Raw genomic sequence first — 17299 nt, 5'->3', positions numbered from 1 at the left:
TTATGTACGTGAATCCCAGTCATGCTCAGGAGCTAACTGATCAGTTTGATAGAAAACATACTCCCCTGTCTATTTCTCTATACTTTGGTGACCGTTTTCTGAAAAGGTATTCCATGGAAGTAAACTTGGTTTGGTCTCGTCTAAGAGCCAGATGATAGTGGAGCCTGCATCAGCCGATTTCGCTTGTTTTCCAGTGCCCTTTGATCACTTACCTCTGCAGGAAGATGTTTTGGAAATATATGTTAATAAGAATTAAATTCCAGAGTGTGTGAACTTTGTCTTCATTCTAATTCAAAAGAAGTGAATTCTCTTGCTTTTCAGTCGTGTGGTTTTTAAAATCTTAGGGACAGTCATTCTGAAAGCAGTTTTGTTTTTCCCTCCAGACAAAGCACCTGTGTCCAAGGGTCTTTTACTGGTCCCCAGTGCCCTGTCCCTCCTGCTGGCCCTCCTCCTTCCACACTGCCAGAGGTTCTTTGTGTACGACCTTCAGGCAGTCAAGGACGACTTCCAGGTGAGCTCCGCTCCACTGGCCTCTGGGAGGGGAGAAGGCAGGCCTTCTTCTTTGATTTACCTTTCTTCCTGCCATTCTTAGTCTCTCAAAGCCTCTAAATTTGTAAGAAATATTATTTATTATTAATATTTCCACTAACAAGTAACTTCTCTAGTTGTATTTATTGATAATTTCAGCAAAGCAGGTTATAATGAAGCAGTGCAGTATTTCCTTTTACACATCTCTTTTCAGCTTCAGTTTTTACTCATGGAAATGCAATTTTTAATTTCAAGAGAATTAAACAATGTTAAATGTGTTTTTTGTATGATTAGCATGCATACTTAACATTTTCAAAAACTTGCCTCAGTTTGAATATCTGTTAGAGGAGCTAAGCTCTCTCAGCTCTAATAGATTGTCTGTGAATTACTTTTATAGTGGTAGTTAAAACAAGTAGGAAATTTCTCTTGGGTTTTTGCTGGTGGGAAGAGCAGAAGTCTGTGGCTTTCAAGATTTATGGGTTGATCACATGAAAAATGCTGGTGCTGGGTCTTGTCTGTGAGTTGGAGTGCAAAAGGGGTGTTCCGGTACCATTTCCAGCTCGGCAGGGATTTCCCCATACCAACAATAAGCAATTCTCAGACACCAACTTGGGTGTCCTACAGTTGAACTCAGTTCTGATGCCATCTTCCCAGAGAGCATCAGATTCCACAGGGTTAGGGCTCAGTCCCACAGGACTGCCCACTGCGCTCGCACTTCAGATGCCAGTCACCAGCCCAGGTGGTTACTTGGACTTCTGACCGAACGGCTATAAATCAGAGTTCCCACGACCCCCTCCCTGGGCTCAATTAATTTGCTAGAACAGTTCACAGAACTCAGAGAAACATTTTATGTACTGGATTACCAGTTTATTATTAAAGGATATAGATGAACATCCAGATGGAAGAGATGCATAGGGCAAGGTAAGGGGAAAGGGTGCGGAGCTACCGTGCTCTCTCTGAGCCCCACTCTCCTCAGATCTTCACATGTTCATCACCCAGGAAGTTCTCAGAACCCTGTCCTTTTGGGTTTTTATGGAGATTCATTACATAGGCAGGATTGATTAACACTGGCCATTGGCAGTTGATCCACCCTCCAGCCCCTCTTCCTCCCCGGAGGTCAGGGTGTGGGACTGAAAATTCCGACCTTCTAATCACAAGGTTGGTTCCCCTGGAAGCCAGCCCCCATTCTTAGATGCCTCCAAAAGTCACCTCATTAACATGACAAAAGACACCGTTATAGCTTTCTTCACTTTGTAAATTCCAATGGCAAAGACCAAAATATATTTCTTATTATAAATCACAATATCAGAGAGTGTTAGTGCAAATTATGGTTATAACCTGCCACTTTTCTTTGCTAAATACTTGATTAGCCATTTTAAGCATGATAATCCACTCTTGAGCACTGACATCTTTTCTTCATAGGGATGTCATTAATGCCATTGCTTCGGTGGGCTTTGCCAAGTTCCTGTGATTCAGTTATTTATCCATACTGCTGCTTTCTGTTGGAATATAATAGAGCTTCAGTATGATTTCAGTTGCTGTAACACAATGATTCTTAATCCTGTCTGCACAGTAGAATCACCTACATAAAGTGTTTTTTTTTGTTGTTGTTGATGCCAAGACCTCACCCTAGACCAGCTGAGTCAGGGAGCCTAGTGGTGGGGCCTGGGCATTGGTGTACTTTTTTAGAAAGATCCCCAGGGGATTCTAGCATATGGCCAGCCCTGAGAACCACTGCTGTAAGGCAATGTCAGGGCCCTGTGGCCCTGAGTTGGTACCTTTCTGTTTGGGGGGTTAATTTGGTTCACCTGGCTAAGTTGGCAACAATCCCCTTCTCCTGCACCACTTTGTGGGCATTTGTGCTCTAGAGGTGGGACCTGCCTGGATGGAGGACAGTCACCCTCTGTCTAGGAGTGCAAATAGCCACACTCTCCTGGCAGAACCTCTTAAGGAGCCCTCAGTGTGCATTTCTAAGAGCTGCTACAGAGATATGGAGAGTTTCAGTTCTACCTTGGGGAATCTGAGCTTAGAGTATTAAAAATAAGCAGTATAATGTAAACGTAATAAATGTGCCAAGGAAGAGACCTGAACAAATCTTACTCCTATTTGTTATTCTTTTTTAAATCCCCATCTAGATTTGGCGGTTGATTTGTGGAAGAATAATTTGCCTTGATTTGAAAGATACTTTCTGCAGTAGTCTGCTTATTTATAATTTTAGGATATTTGAAAGAAGATATGGAAGCAGAAAATTTGCAGTAAGTTTTTATGTATTTTCCCTTTGCTACTTAGGTTATAGAAAAAAATGTTTCTGTTTTCTTGTTTTTAAATAGTTTTATTTTGTTAAGCTTGGTGTTTCATTAACAATTATCTTTTTTTACATGATCCTCTGTCTGATTTGGAACATGGACATTAACCAAAGAAAAAATTTAAATTTAAGCAATTAGCATAATAAAATAATAATGATGATAATAGATAATAATATCAGTGTGAGTGGGCAATAACTTTTTTTTTTTTTTGGCTGCACTGAGTCTTTGTTGCCGCACGCGGGCTTTCTCTAGTTGCGGCGAGTGGGAGCCACTCTTCGTTGCGGTGCACGGGCCTCTCATTGCGGTGGCCTCTCTTGCTGCGGAGCACGGGCTCCAATCACGCGAGCTTCAGTACTTGTGGCTCACGGGCTCCAGAGCACAGGCTCAGCAGTTGTGGCACACAGGCCCAGCTGCTCTGCGCATGTGGGATCCTCCTGGACCAGGGCTCGAACCTGTGTCCCCTGCATTGGCAGGCGGATTCCCAACTACTGCGCCACCAGGGAAGCCCAGCGATAACCATTTTAATAAGGATTTTTATTTTAATAAAATTCTAATCACTTATTTTGCTTAATGGTTTGTGTATTAGTTGTAAAAATAAGTCATGCTATAAATATCTTTTCTTCAACATACTTAGAAATTATGGAAGTTAATACATTTGACCAATATGGTTTTACTCCCTCACTTTGAAAAGTCTATTCAAACAAAAAACAAACTTTAAAAAATATATATATACCTGAGCTGGTTCTAATTAAATAAATGTTAGTTTATTTTTAGAAGACTCCTCTCTATAATGTTCTTCCTGTTTTATTTTTAGTCCTTTCTGCTGGGTTCCTGGGTTTTGTCGGCAGTGGGTGACTTTATCCTCGTTGAAGCTGTGCGGTATTCCTTTGGTATCACTGCAGCCAGGAATTTGCCTTCTGGATTGTAAGTAGCTCTCAAATATTAGCTTAATTCATAACTACTTAAATCTGACTTAAAGCATTATTACACATGAAAGTCAGTAAGAGAATATTTTAAACTTTTAGATATAGTAAAATTGATTTTATATGTAAAAATTCTAGTGTATACTTAACATTTTCATTATGTTCTTGACACAGAATCTGTTTTACACTCACTCTTTTTTTTAGCTTTCAAATCTCATATTTTAGAGAATTTTTAATGAATTTTCTCTTCTGGTCCTGAAGATAGAATTGTGTTTTCATAGTGAAATTTTGTCTTTGTAACTTTGTTAACTAATTAAACATAAAAATACAAAATTTAATTAATTAGATTAGGAAGCAAAATTTATTTGTCTGAAGTTAAGCTTCTGAAGAATGATGCTTTTCTTAAATTATATTGTTTATATATTTCCACCAAAGGTAAAAGAAAATCAGTATATAGGTTATAACTTTGTAGCCAATCTGCAGTGGGCAACCTAACTCACAGAGTGTCTGTGCTTTCATATTGTGTTGGTCTTCTTTAAAAACAAAATGAGAAAACATGTATTAGTTTATGAAATGATTGGCATTTAGGAGCAGAGTTGTTAGCACATATAAATGCCTTTAAAGCATCTCTGAATTAAGTTTCTGAGACAGTTTTTAAGATATGAGATACTATAAAATAAAGGTAACATATTTAAAATTTGTGTGTACTAACTTCAGCCTTATTTTAATTTTCAGTATATATTTTTGAGAACTGTTAGGCTATTGCAAGTACCTTGATTTAGATTCACTTTGTATCTCTATTTTTAAAATACGGTTAGTGATCTTATAGCTCTCACACTTACATTGTTAATATTTATGGTAATAGCTGCCCTTCGTGGGATTTACTGAATTATTGGCATGAGTATTGATGTTTAGTTGTCTTAATAATGTATGATTCTGAATAATATTTTAATGGAGACACATAAAGTTCTGTGTCATAATTATGCAGTTTTTTAGTTTTACGGGTTGTAATTGCAGTTAGACTAAGAAGTTTAAGTTGACTATTCTGCTATTGTGGTAAATAGTGTAGTCATTAGGAATGATTCCATGTTGATTCAGAAAAGAAGTAGCATTACTAAATCATTAGTTTTCCCCTAACGTTTCTCATTGAGGCCAATTCTTTTTGGTTCTTTATAAGGCCTACTGAGTTGTAGAAGGGTTATGTGTATCGTGTATGTTTGTGTTAGAATAAATTTAGTGGATGGGTAGTAACATAGCTTTTAATTCTTATTTACATCGTCCCCTTGTGTGATGACTTTTATTTTCTATTGCACATAGAGTTGAATGACAGTTATTTCTTTGAATGAATGACACTTATTTCTTTATGGAATCGTGACTGGTACATATAAGGAAGATTGATTCAATTTTGAAGTTGGTGGCAATGTTTTTACTAATTCTTAAGGCCAGAAGGCTTTTACCTATTTAAATCTTAGCTAGTAGCAAGAATTGAAAATTTGAGTAAATTCAAAAGTTATAGGATCCCCTTTGAAAGACAGTGTGAATGTTAATTCTGACATCACCTCAATGAGAATATATTTCTCTTTCCTTTTAAATCATGAAACATTATAATATGGCTTTTTTGAATCTTGACGCGTTCTCAAACATAGACTTCTTGGAACCTAAATCTTTACTTCAATAAACTTTGCATTTTGTAAATATATCTTTTATTTGATGGTAAGCAAAGCTTCAAAAACTCAGGAGAGGAAACTTTTTTAGTCAATGTGTTTTATAATTTGCAGTGTTTTCCACATAATGTCTTGTTACCTTTTTCTTTCTCATCAATGCCAAGTTTACCTGCACTTCCTGCAATTCTTCACTTCCTATTTAATTCTCTCTCTCTCTTTTTTAACCTCACCACTATTAAAACTTCTCTTATAAAGGTCACCAGTATCCAACTAATTTCTAAAGCCAGTGGCTTGTTTTCACTTGTCTTATCTGACCTTTCAGTGGCACATTAAATGCTTTTGACATCCCGTTATTTCATGAAATAACCTGCTCGCCTGAATCCTAGCACCCTACTCTCTCCTGGTCCTCTTTGACCTCCTTTACTCTTTGCAGCTCCTTTCTCAAGCTTACTCCAGGTGCTCTCTCTGTGCCGTCGCGTCCACCCCCATGACTTCAACTACAGTTAGCATCTGTTGTTTGTTTCCCAGCTCTCTATTTCCAGTCCATATTGCTTTCTTGATCTTTCTTCAGTCATATTTCCTAGTGACTTCTAAGACTCAAGGAAAATTCATCATGTTCAGAAGCTCTTACCTCCTCTGATCACCTCTCTTTTTGCACTCTCATCTCCTCCTCCTTCTGTACTCCTTATTTTAATTAATGGCATTTTCATCTACTCAGTCATCCAAGCTGGAAATCTTTCCCTCTTCTCATCAGTGGCGTAGGGCACCGACTTTTATTCATTCGAAGTCCTATATAAGTCAGCTTTTCATCGCATCTCCTTGACTCCTTCTGTCATTATCCCAGTCTTAACTAGCCTTTTCTTGCCTAGATTTTTGCAGTAACTCTCCAACTAGTCTTCCTATCAATTCCAAAGTATTTCATGCAATGTTTTCAGAAGCTGTCTTTCTAAAATACAAGTTTGACCATGCTAATCTTCCTTTTAAAAACCTCTAAGTCCTTATTTTCTTCAGAATAAAAATCAAGCTTCTTCAAGGTGGCATCAGGGCCGTCTAGAATAGTACAGATGGCTTAGGCTTTGCCATCACATAGCCCAATTTACCTGAGATTCCAGCTCTGCCGTTTATTATTTGTGTGTCATCTTGAGCAAGTTACTTCTCTCAACTTCCCTCATCTGTAAATTGGGGCTCATACTCTGTAATTCACAGGGCAGTGGAGGGAACTAAGTAAGGTCACCTATGCAGACATCCTAGCAGTAGCAGCCTCCCCACCCCATATATTGTTGTTTGTTTCTTTCCCTTCAAAGCCCTCATAATCTGACCCCAGTCCAATGTTTCAAGCCACTCCCCCATCAGTCATTCAGCTTTCTTAACATGCTATGTATTTGTATTCTCGTACCTGCTGGTTTTCTTTCTGCACCCTGTTGCCCTTTGGCAGGACTAATTGTCCTTTTTTAAAATAAATTTATTTATTTTATTTATTTTTGGCTGCATCGGGTCTTCATTGTGGTGCGCGGGCTTCTCATTGCGGTGGCTTCTCTTGTTGCGGAGTACGGTCTCTAGGCCCACGGGCTTCAGTAGTTGTGGCACGTGGGCTTCAGTAGTTGTGGCATGTGGGCTCAGTAGTTGTGGCTCGTGGGTTCTAGAGCACAGGCTCAGTAGTTGTGGCGCATGGGCTTAGTTGCTCTGCAGCATGTGGGATCTTCCTGGACCAGGGCTCGAGCTCGTATCCCCTGCATTGGCAGGCAGATTCTTAACCACTGTGCCACCAGGGAGGTCCCCCCACCCTGACTAGTGTCAAGTAGAGTCTGGTGCATACTCGGCTCTCAGTAAGTGTTTATTGAATGACTATAGTCTGTTTCCAAAGGAAAATGAATTTAGAGTAGGTGGGGGCTGATGGCAATGGCCTTTACAGCACCCTCAGGTGCTTGCTTCTGCAAATTTTGCTCTGCATCAGTAACAGTGATGAGTTGAACATAGTTGTTTGTGTAGGAATCATGGAAGTTTGGTGTTTAGAATACAAAGTACTGGATTTAGACCAGCAATTCGGAGTATAAATTAGACCAAAGGGAGCTGCATCTAGTTGGAAAATAATTCAATCAAATTATTTCAAACAATAGCTCCAATATTTTGCCTGCTGACCTGATTGACATCATGACTCACCTGCACATAGAATTAAATCCAAAAAGTCAACTATGTATTTAGATAAGGCTTGAATATGAAACACGAATTGGATGCTTTTCTCCCAGTAATTCATGAAAATGTTTTATACAGGTTTTAAAAGTAAAGATAATGAATTTATTAAAATACTTTAGTGTATTTAATTATGCTGCCGCAATAATAAGATCTCACAAAGGAGGAAGAGTTCTTAAAGTTTATTATTTGTTTTTGGGAGAGAAGGGACTTGATGATATCATACAGAATATCCACTGACCCTAAGTTAGTAAAGTGAATTTAAAGAGATCGAAGACAAACAATGACCGTTCATAACATTTCACTGTTTATGTTGCTTAGGGACCGTAAACTACCCGAGCGGAAGCTCTTTCTGCGCACGCTCCGAAGATAATTGCGGTATAGCATGACACTAATGACTCGAGCCTGAAATTGTTTTGAAACAATGTAGTAGAGAATCACATCCAGACAGGTGCTGAGGTTCATGAGGAAGGTGGCAAAGGCTCCCCACGGGTTGTAGCTGTTCTCCTCCCCTCCCAGCATCAGGAAAGCAAAGCAGATGTGGAAAGGCATGAAGCAGACGAGCACCTGCACCATGAGCGTGATAATGATCCGTATAGACTTCTTCTTGACTTTTGGCTTCAGCTTAGATGTCTTACCGTGAAGGAGACTATGAATAATGACCAAGTAGCACCCAATCATGATGAACAGAGGAATCAAGAAAAAGAAAATCAGTCGAGTGAAGTTCAGCGCATTAATAGCTTTTAAGTGGATGATGTCAGAAATCTTGAGGCAGGTGGCAGGGTTGGAGGCTTTATCTGGGTCTTCATAGAGCAGTAGGAGTGGGATGGTGGTTGTCAGGGTCATTATCCAGACTCCCACACACGCTAGCATGGCCTTGCATGTGTTTTTAAGTTCCTTGGTGTATTTCGGCTGTACAATGGCCATGTATCTGTCGGCACTAATGAAAGCAAGAAGCCATAGAGCAATACTTGGATAAAACACTGTGAGAGCCCCAAGAATCTGGCAGAAGTACTCTCCAAACGGCCATTCACCTTTTGCATAATAAAACATTCGAAAGGGTAAGCTCATTATAAATATCAAGTCCAGTAGTGCCACATTCATCATATAGATGGTTACGGTGGTTCTCTTCTTGGTGGTACAACTGAAAACCCATAAGGCAGTGACATTAACGAATAAGCCAGTTATGAAGATACAGCTGTAGAAGACAAGGGCTGCTATTTTGTATTCGTCTGGATACGGGTCGATAGAAGGGCCAGGTTGAGCTTGACTGTGAGGGGTGGTCATCTTATAGCTTGTTGTGGGCATGACACTTAGAAACTGTAAAATAGTTAAGAATAGGAGGAATAAAACTCTTGTTGAAAAAATAAATGCTTAACATTCTCACACTCGACTTGGCATATCAGTGGATTTTAATTTTGACAGTATTTTATGTCATAGAGTCAATATATGTGTCTTAGTATTTATTAAGAAATACACTCCCTAGGTATTATTACTAATATGTACTAACATATCAGTGTATTAAGATGGTCTGGTGTGTCATGATGCACTGGCAAATGTATTCATTTTCTCTCTGTAGTGTGAAATTGGGTAGCAATTGTGCCTGTGGTAGGTATCCTTTGTTTGGGACTAATTGGGGAAAGGCCATTCTGAAGTTTGAATCTTAGAAAATATTGATAGTTTGCCACCTTTTATCATCTTCATTCTGTTTCAATATTTGGTAACCCAGATTGGTAATGTCCAAATAATGAATTTTTACTCATTAAATATAATTTTAATATATAAATTATGTATTAGAAAACTAATTAAAAAAACCATATAACTGGTTGCTTACTGAATATTCACAGTAATTCTCATTTGAGAGCAGGAACTTTTCCTTTTTACTGCTAAATCCCCACTGCCTGATGAGTACATAGTAGATACTCAGTAAGTAATATTTGCTGAATTGATGGATAAGTGAAGGAAGGAAACTTTGGCAGGGTGACCCAGAGCAAGCACTCACTAGTTTGTCAATGAAGGCTTGCTTAATTGGCCATTAAACCATTTTGTTTTTTTTAAGTGGCAAACGCTTCTTCATAGTATTATGTTTTCTCTAGATTATCATAGGTCTAGAAACAGCAGTGTCTTGTGCCATGGTATACAGATCAAGAACTTTTACTCTCTCTGGTTTTTTTTTGGCCACACCTTGCGGCATGAGGGGTCTTAGTTCCCCGACCAGGGATCGAACCCATACCCCCTGCACTGGGAGCGCAGAGTCTTAACCCCTGGACTGCCAGGGAAGTCCCACAAGAACTTGACTCTTAAAACAATAGATGGGCTAGTTTTTAATGCACAATTGGGAGTGCCTAATGCTGAGTCTTCCAGATGGTGTTTACCAGTGCCCCAGAAGCGGATTACACTGCTGCAGTGGTGCACGGAGAGCAACACCTTGAGAATAAGATATTGCTAGTATAGTAACTTTCACGCCCTCACTCTACCGAGATCCAGAAGTGTAAATATTATTTGTCAAATTTAATTTTAAAAAAGGAATATCAAAGACAAATAGTTATTAGTAAGAAGTCACTCAGTAACTTTATGTGTTTGCAGAAACTAATTTCCACCCCCGCCAAATGCCCATTTCTACTGGAAGGGAGTTTAGCTGTGACCCCCTCAGTGTGAAATTTCTATCACCCACGATATAACATCAACAACAGTGATTTTAAAAATAGACTCGCTGCAAAGAGATGGAACCTTGTGGCATCCCCCTTGAAATATGGAGGTGTAAGAAAAGTTTCCCTCAAAAATGTCACTTTGCAGAATGGTCTCTCTCTCATTCAGCCCTGAGTCTCTCTTTAGTGAAAACTGGGGGAGGTTAGCCATCTGGTAGTGGCATCATGGGCTGTAATTTAAAATTAATTTGAGCAGTTGCTGAGGACAAACACAAGGTATGAATTTGTTTTCTTCTCCCTCTTTTCTTCCCTTCCTACCTTCCTGACTAGCGAGTTTGCCAGATATTTAGGTTAAATATGATTTTGGAGTAGAATTCTATATATTTAAAAGCCTGTATTTATTAAAATTTCCAAATATTGTGTTGACTAGAATATTAATTTCTCTAAAATGAGAAAAATACTACATAGAAAAATTAACTCTTTAGTATTATCATACAAAGGAAAATAATTTTAGAGACTTAACTCATTATTAACTTTCCATGAATTTTTAAATAGTAAAAATTGTAATGTAAATGACATTTTGTATCCTTTTTTCTTTTGTATCAGAACTCCCTCCACCCATCCTTATTCCCGAATTTTGTCACATAAATTCCTTACTTACAAACCATTTTTGAGTAAATCTTTTTCCCCTCATTGGGTTCAAGCTGACTTTATGTCACCAACAGTTGTGTTCATTTGCTTAAGGTTAACTAAAATACGTGTGATGCATGTGTTTTAAAGGCATTACCATACAGGTTGTACTCTGTACACATGGATAAATTTTTGGATAAATATTGAAAAGTGATTGGTTTTTAAGTCAGCATTTTAAAAGCTTTAGATTCCATGATTAGCTATAGTCTTTTCTTAAAAGACTAAGTATATACTGTGAAACAATGTAATTGAAACCAGGTGACAAAGACTCCTAAAGATATTTATGATTTATTGTATCAACATTTTCTTTAAGTTTAAAAAACTTACATTTACTATTAAGGTAAAACAGTATTGAAAATAAATGAAACAACATGTTAATAATGTAGGAAGATGACAGTATATCCCATTTGAGGGTCCTTCACCAACATAGTTTCAGTAATATATTGTTAAAATAAAACAAGGATTTTGAGATTTAGTAAATAAGTACAGCATTATTTCTGATAATCTGTGATGAAGTTAATTAAATGCTACTTACCTCCTGTCCATCAAAAGGCTGTGTTTGAGAGGAACATTTCTCAGTATACCCAGTTCTGTAAAAGGGATTTCTTTGAGTTGCTTGTGTTAAAATAGCTCTTTCTAGAACTGGTATATTTAAGAAATGCTGTATTTCTTTTGTTTTAGGTTCTTCCGTTGCTTTAAGAAGTTGTTTCAAATATAATACTCGGTATACGAGTTGGTACTTGTTCAGCTGTAATTGCTGCTTTGTCTCTTTCAGGAAGTACTCTCTGAAATAAGGCTTTTTCAACTTATGACTTTGCCCTGGATGTGGTTTTTCTCTTTCACAAATGATTTGTTTCTGAAGTCATGCTTCGCATAAGCTCCCCATGAAATGATGGCATATATTTAAGAGAATCATACAGAAAGGAGAAAATGTCTTGAGTTTGTTTACTTGGTGCTTAAAGTCTGCATCATCTGTTGAAAGAGAATGAGATTTGATGTTGACTGAATAGAATTCATAGTATAACTTAGTTTCTAAGCTGTGTGACTTTGTCTAGTTACTTAAGCACTCTGAGCCTTTGTTCCTGCTTAGTTTCTATAGTGCTAAAATAGAGATAATACCCATATGGTAGGATTTTGAGGACTCTAAACCAGAGAAGTCCAAGGGCTAACCTGGCACCTAGTAGGTAACTTCCAAACAGCGTTAACCCTTTACTACAAAGTTCCTAAAATCATTGAATATCCACTTTTTACTGCTAAACCATTTCTTTTTTTTTTTTTTTTTGCGGTGTGTGGGCCTCTCACTGTTGTGGCCTCTCCCGTTGCGGAGCACAGGCTCCGGACGCGCAGGCTCAGCGGCCATGGCTTACGGGCCCAGCCGCTCCACGGCATGTGGGATCTTCCTGGACCGGGGCACGAACCCATGTCCCCAGCATCGGCAGGCGGACTCTCAACCACTGCACCACCAGGGAAGCCCTAAACCATTTCTAAATGGTAGAAATTTTGGGACCCTCAATTATTTGCTTCTGCTTTGCATATACCTTTACCTACTTTGGTTTGCTTTATTTATTAAGTCCCCAATGCTTCATATCCCTTTTCTGTCACATGGACGTCTAGAAGTAATTCCTTTTGTGAAAACATCCCTACAAATTGTTAAGAACTTTGGAAGTCTTTAGTGGAATAATTTACATATTAGGAGTATTTTAACCTAAGAAGAGAAGTGAAACCAACGAAAAGGGAAGTGGGCAACCCCAATCATTGCCTGCCTGCCTAGTTACATTAAAGTTTTTACTTTCTCTTTTCTTTAAAAAAAATCATAATTTCATTTGCTTGTACTAAAATTTTAATTATCTTTATACTTGGTTATGCGTGATTTATCAGCCTTTAAAAGGTACATGAACTTAACTGGTGTTTTAATTTAAGACAGTTTGAGGGCACATGCTCCTTTTTTTTTTCCTCAGACAAAACCGTAGTAAATCTGTGACTTATAAATTGTTTAAATCCTTTCCTTTGGTGATTAAAGTACTTTTGATTATGTTAATGCCAGAGTAATGGGTTTTAGAAGCACAAGCAACAGCCGCAGCAACTATTTCTTGTGTAAATGAGGATTTGAGGCCCAGAGAGGGCCAGTGACTTGCTGCAGAACTCAGACAACCAGGCCGAGCCTCTTCTGTGCCAAGTTCAGGGCCCTCCCCTTTCTGCCCTAGCTGCTGTAAAGACTTCCCGTTGTGAGGTGATTACATTGACTTATTCACTAGACATGATTTGCTCATTGCTGAATGACAGTAATCAGTTTTTTATACATGGAGTTATGTTTCATATGCAGGCTAGGAGTTTGATATTTCACTTGGAGATAGGAACCTCTTATCTGCAGATCCAATCTTTTCATTGCCTTAATTTCATATAGCCTGTGACAGGTCTTCTAAAATTCAGTATTGATTAGTGTTCTGTGTGCTGCTGAAATCAACAGGCACAGGGAAGGCAGATATCTCATTAAGACAAATCCCCTTGTACACAGGGAGATTCTTTTTTCTGACTTGCCGGTCTCTCAGAGAGAGGCACCCAGGGGCACAGCTGGAAGGTGGGTCCCGCCTTTCTCTCCATCTTAGCCTTACGGGATTTCCTACTCCTGGCCTTTCACAGGCTGTCCCACCAGCAGCTGTGACATCCTTCCCACCGCACTCCCATCTCTTGGCTTGGGCGGCGGCTATTTATCTGAAAAGTGTTAGCTTGGATGCTGCCTTTCCCAGGAAGTTTTCTCTGACCCCTGAAGCTGGTTGGTTATTCGCCCCTGTAAGGTTCCTTAGCACTGGATTCTTACCCCTGTAGTGGCTTGTGTTTGTATTATTATTGGGAGTTTATTTGCCTTTTATCCTTCACTACATTGAGGTTCTTAAGGGTTTGCATGTGTTGTATATGTATGTATTTAACAGTCAGTTAGTAAATACTGGTTGAATGTGTGACTGAAAAAGTAGGTGAAGAAATGGAGGGTCGAATATCCTGAGCCCAGTGTCAGCATCAGGGACACTTTGACTTGCTAATGTGAGGGGAACCCGCCAGTCGCAAGGCAGACTGGAGGCAAGACCCACTGTCCTTCTCTCCATGACCCTGCAGCACTTAGCATTGTTGTCTGTGCTCCTGGCTCGTCACACAATAATTTTATGTTGGAAAAGAATTACAGTTAAAAAAAAAATTTCCCCCAAACCATTTGGCAGCAAGTAAGTAAACAACGGATCAAGAATTAAACTTTTGGGGCTTCCCTTGTGGCGCAGTGGTTGAGAGTCCGCCTGCCGATGCAGGGGACGCGGGTTCGTGCCCCGGTCCGGGAAGATCCCACATGCTGCAGAGCAGCTGGGCCCGTGAGCCATGGCCGCTGAGCCTGCGCGTCCGGAGCTTGTACTCCGCAACGGGAGAGGCCACAACAGTGAGAGGCCCGTGTAGCAAAAAAAAAAAAAAAAAAGAATTAAACTTTTATAGTGTCTGGTTTGCCTCTTTAATACTTGAACCTAATGAAATTTTTATTCAAATAGAGGAGCTTATCTCATTCGGGGACCAATATTCATGCAGCTTTAATTTCCTTACTTATTTTGGGATATGAATGAAAGAAATTTTTCACCTTGCAAAAGAGGGATTTCACAGAGTTTCCTTCACTTTATAAAGTCATCTGTTTTAGCTCCATTTTTTTTTTTTTTTTTTTTTTTTTGCGGTACACGGGCCTCTCACTGTTGTGGCCTCTCCCGTTGTTAATAGACACAGTAAATCCCCATTATAAAAACATGCTCTTTGGGACTTCCCAGTGGTTAAGAATCCACCTTCCAGTGCGGGGGACACAGGTTCAGTCCCTGGTCGCGGAACTAAGTAAGATCCCACATACTGCGGGGCAACTAAGCCCATGCGCTCTAGAGCCCGCTCACCACAACTAGAGAGAGAGCCTGTGCGCCACAACTAAGACCCGACAGAGCCAAGTAAATAAATAAATAAATATTAAAAAGAAAAAGAAAACATGATGTTATATCAGAGATTTGTCTATGCCACAGATAAAATTGTATTTCTCGTTCTTAACACGTTTCTCTGTACCTCAGCAAGTGTGAGTGAGGCTTATCCTAGTTCCTCAGACCAGTATTGTGATGAGGGGCCCACTGTAGTTACTGTTTATCTTTCCCAGCTCAGATGGCCATCAGCACACACAGCCAGAGCAGTTGGTAGACAGCCAGTCCCCAGAAAGGAGAGGTGGTGAGGGACATGGAGGGAGCCCCGAACTAGGGTGAAAATCTTATCATTTGGCCCTGACGGTCTTCCACTTTGATCTTACGGAATCTTTGTGCCATACCCCTTTCTTTTTCAAGCTTGCATCTAAACTCACTGCTCTTTTTTTTTTTTTTTTTTTTTGAGGGGCAGATATATTGAATAGTGGTTTCTGGATAAAGAAGACTGAGATACTATTTGTTTAAATCTATTTTATTTTAAATCCAGCAACTTACAACTGTAGTCTTATAGCCAAATTAGTATGGACCTCGTTTCCACTTGATTTCCTAAATTGTATTATAAATTTAACATTTCCCAAATTCCTTTTCCTTGGCAATTTTTGTTCAGTTTCACAGACATACGGACAATCAGATGATTACTTACCTCACAGCAAGCAGGTTGAACCCAGATAACCAAAATGATAGATAATTCTAAAAATAAAATTGATCTAAATTGGCAATCAAAGTAGAGTTCCCTAAAGATCTTAAAGATTCTTTCACTTAGAGGATCTTAGGAGAAGGCATCAACATGACAGTGAAATCATTCCTGGACCCACCGAAATCCCAGGCCAAGATTTTGCAGGGTGACGTCTCACTAACTGTGTGGAGAGCCATTCAGTGGTCCCCGGACACAGCCAATTAATTGGAACTCTCTGGTTATTGTGATGTACGTGGCCACCTCCTACAGATTCTGGTCTCACAGTTAAAGGAGACATGTAGAGGGAGATGAGTTTCTAGGGGAAAATATCTAGTGATATGGTGAAGTAGCAGCGTAGAAGAAAAAGGTATTGTGGAGAGTCAGGATTGGTAAAGAAATGAGAGGTGTGTTATTGAGTTACTTAAATCCAAACTTGTATACTGGTGTGTGTGATGGAGGATTTTAGTATCAGGCATCTGTATACTAAAAAGTAACTACATGACTATAGGTTGAAGTTTGTTGGTTTAAAAAGTTACATAGGATTTTTTATTATCTCTGCTATTACTCTTATCTGTATTATCAGAGGTGAACAATCATTAAGCAGAGGTCTAAGTGCTTTACATGCTTCACTGAATTTAATCATTATGCCAACAGCAAAGTATGTTGAGGACACAATAGTTGTATGGATGGTGTAACCCAGGGATATTTACTCAGGAGTCTCAGATTGTGAGATTGTGTTGTACTCTTTCTGTATTATGGTATTGTACTTTGTTTTAGTAAATTTTGTTGAAGTTGGTCCTACTTAATAGAGAATAATCAGAATAGTAATTTGATCTGTAGCAAAAGAATCTTCTGAGGGAATAGACCATCCTTTCCTTTCCCTGTTTCTCACTAATGAGTTGATATTCCCAAGGAAAGATTTTGTAACTGGATTCTGTCAGCCTGTAAGTTTAATTTTGGGAGGGAGATCTCTGCCATTCAGTGAGCCAAAGACTTTTAAGCACTCAAAAATGGGTATATCCAAAAGGTTGATAAACATGTATAAGTATACTGGACCTCATAAGTAATGGGGAAGCGAAAATTAAAACCATAAGAAGGATGTTACTACCCACTCACCAAAATGGCTACAGTGAAAAAGACTAACAACAAGAAGTGCTGGCTGAGTAGTATTCCATTATATATACTCAGCCAGCACTGGAATATTACTTGTCCATAAAAAGAAACGAAACTGAGTCATTTGTAGTGAGGTGGATGGACCTAGAGTCTGTCATACAGAGTGAAGTAAGTCAGAAAGAGAAAAACAAATACCATATGCTAACACATATATATGAAATCTAAAAAACAAAATGGTACCGATGAACATAGTGGCAGGGCAGGAATAAAGACATAGACATAGAGAATGGACTTGAGGACACGGATGGGAATGGGGAAGCTGGGGCAAAGTGAGAGTAACATCGACACATGTACGCTACCGAATGTAAAATAGCTAATGGGAAGCAGCAGTATACCACAGGGAGATCAGCTTGGTGCTTTGCAACGACCTAGAGGGGTGGGATAGGGAGGGTGGGAGGGAGACGCAAGAGGGAGGGGATATGGGGATATATGTATGCATGTGGCCGATTCACTTTGTTGTGCAGCAGAAACTAACACCGTATTGTGAAGCAATTATACTCCAATAAAGATCTATTTTA

At 39.1% G+C, this 17299-nt stretch overlaps 2 protein-coding genes across 4 annotated transcripts in view; one reads left to right on the top strand and one right to left on the bottom strand.

Moving 5' to 3' along the window:
- The window catches only part of UBAC2 (UBA domain containing 2), a 152353-nt gene that overhangs the window by 22509 nt on the left and 112545 nt on the right, over positions 1 to 17299 (top strand). For all 3 annotated transcript variants that reach the window (XM_082675874.1, XM_082675872.1, XM_082675873.1), the window contains exons 2-4: positions 384 to 511; positions 2664 to 2783; positions 3649 to 3758. In XM_082675874.1, coding sequence (XP_082532000.1) covers positions 384 to 511; positions 2664 to 2783; positions 3649 to 3758 — 358 coding nt within the window. The remainder of the gene's footprint in view (positions 1 to 383; positions 512 to 2663; positions 2784 to 3648; positions 3759 to 17299) is intronic.
- Positions 7784 to 8919, bottom strand: GPR18 (G protein-coupled receptor 18; the record flags this gene model as incomplete). The annotated part of the gene is made up of 1 exon (XM_082675688.1): positions 7784 to 8919. The coding sequence occupies one exon, from the start codon at positions 8917 to 8919 to the stop codon at positions 7903 to 7905; it is 1017 nt and encodes a 338-aa protein (XP_082531814.1). The 3' UTR covers positions 7784 to 7902.

Source organism: Grampus griseus (assembly GCF_964374135.1).
Source record: "Grampus griseus genome assembly, chromosome: 18".
NCBI classification, from domain to species: domain Eukaryota; kingdom Metazoa; phylum Chordata; class Mammalia; order Artiodactyla; family Delphinidae; genus Grampus; species Grampus griseus.
This window is presented reverse-complemented; position numbering and strand designations above follow the sequence as displayed.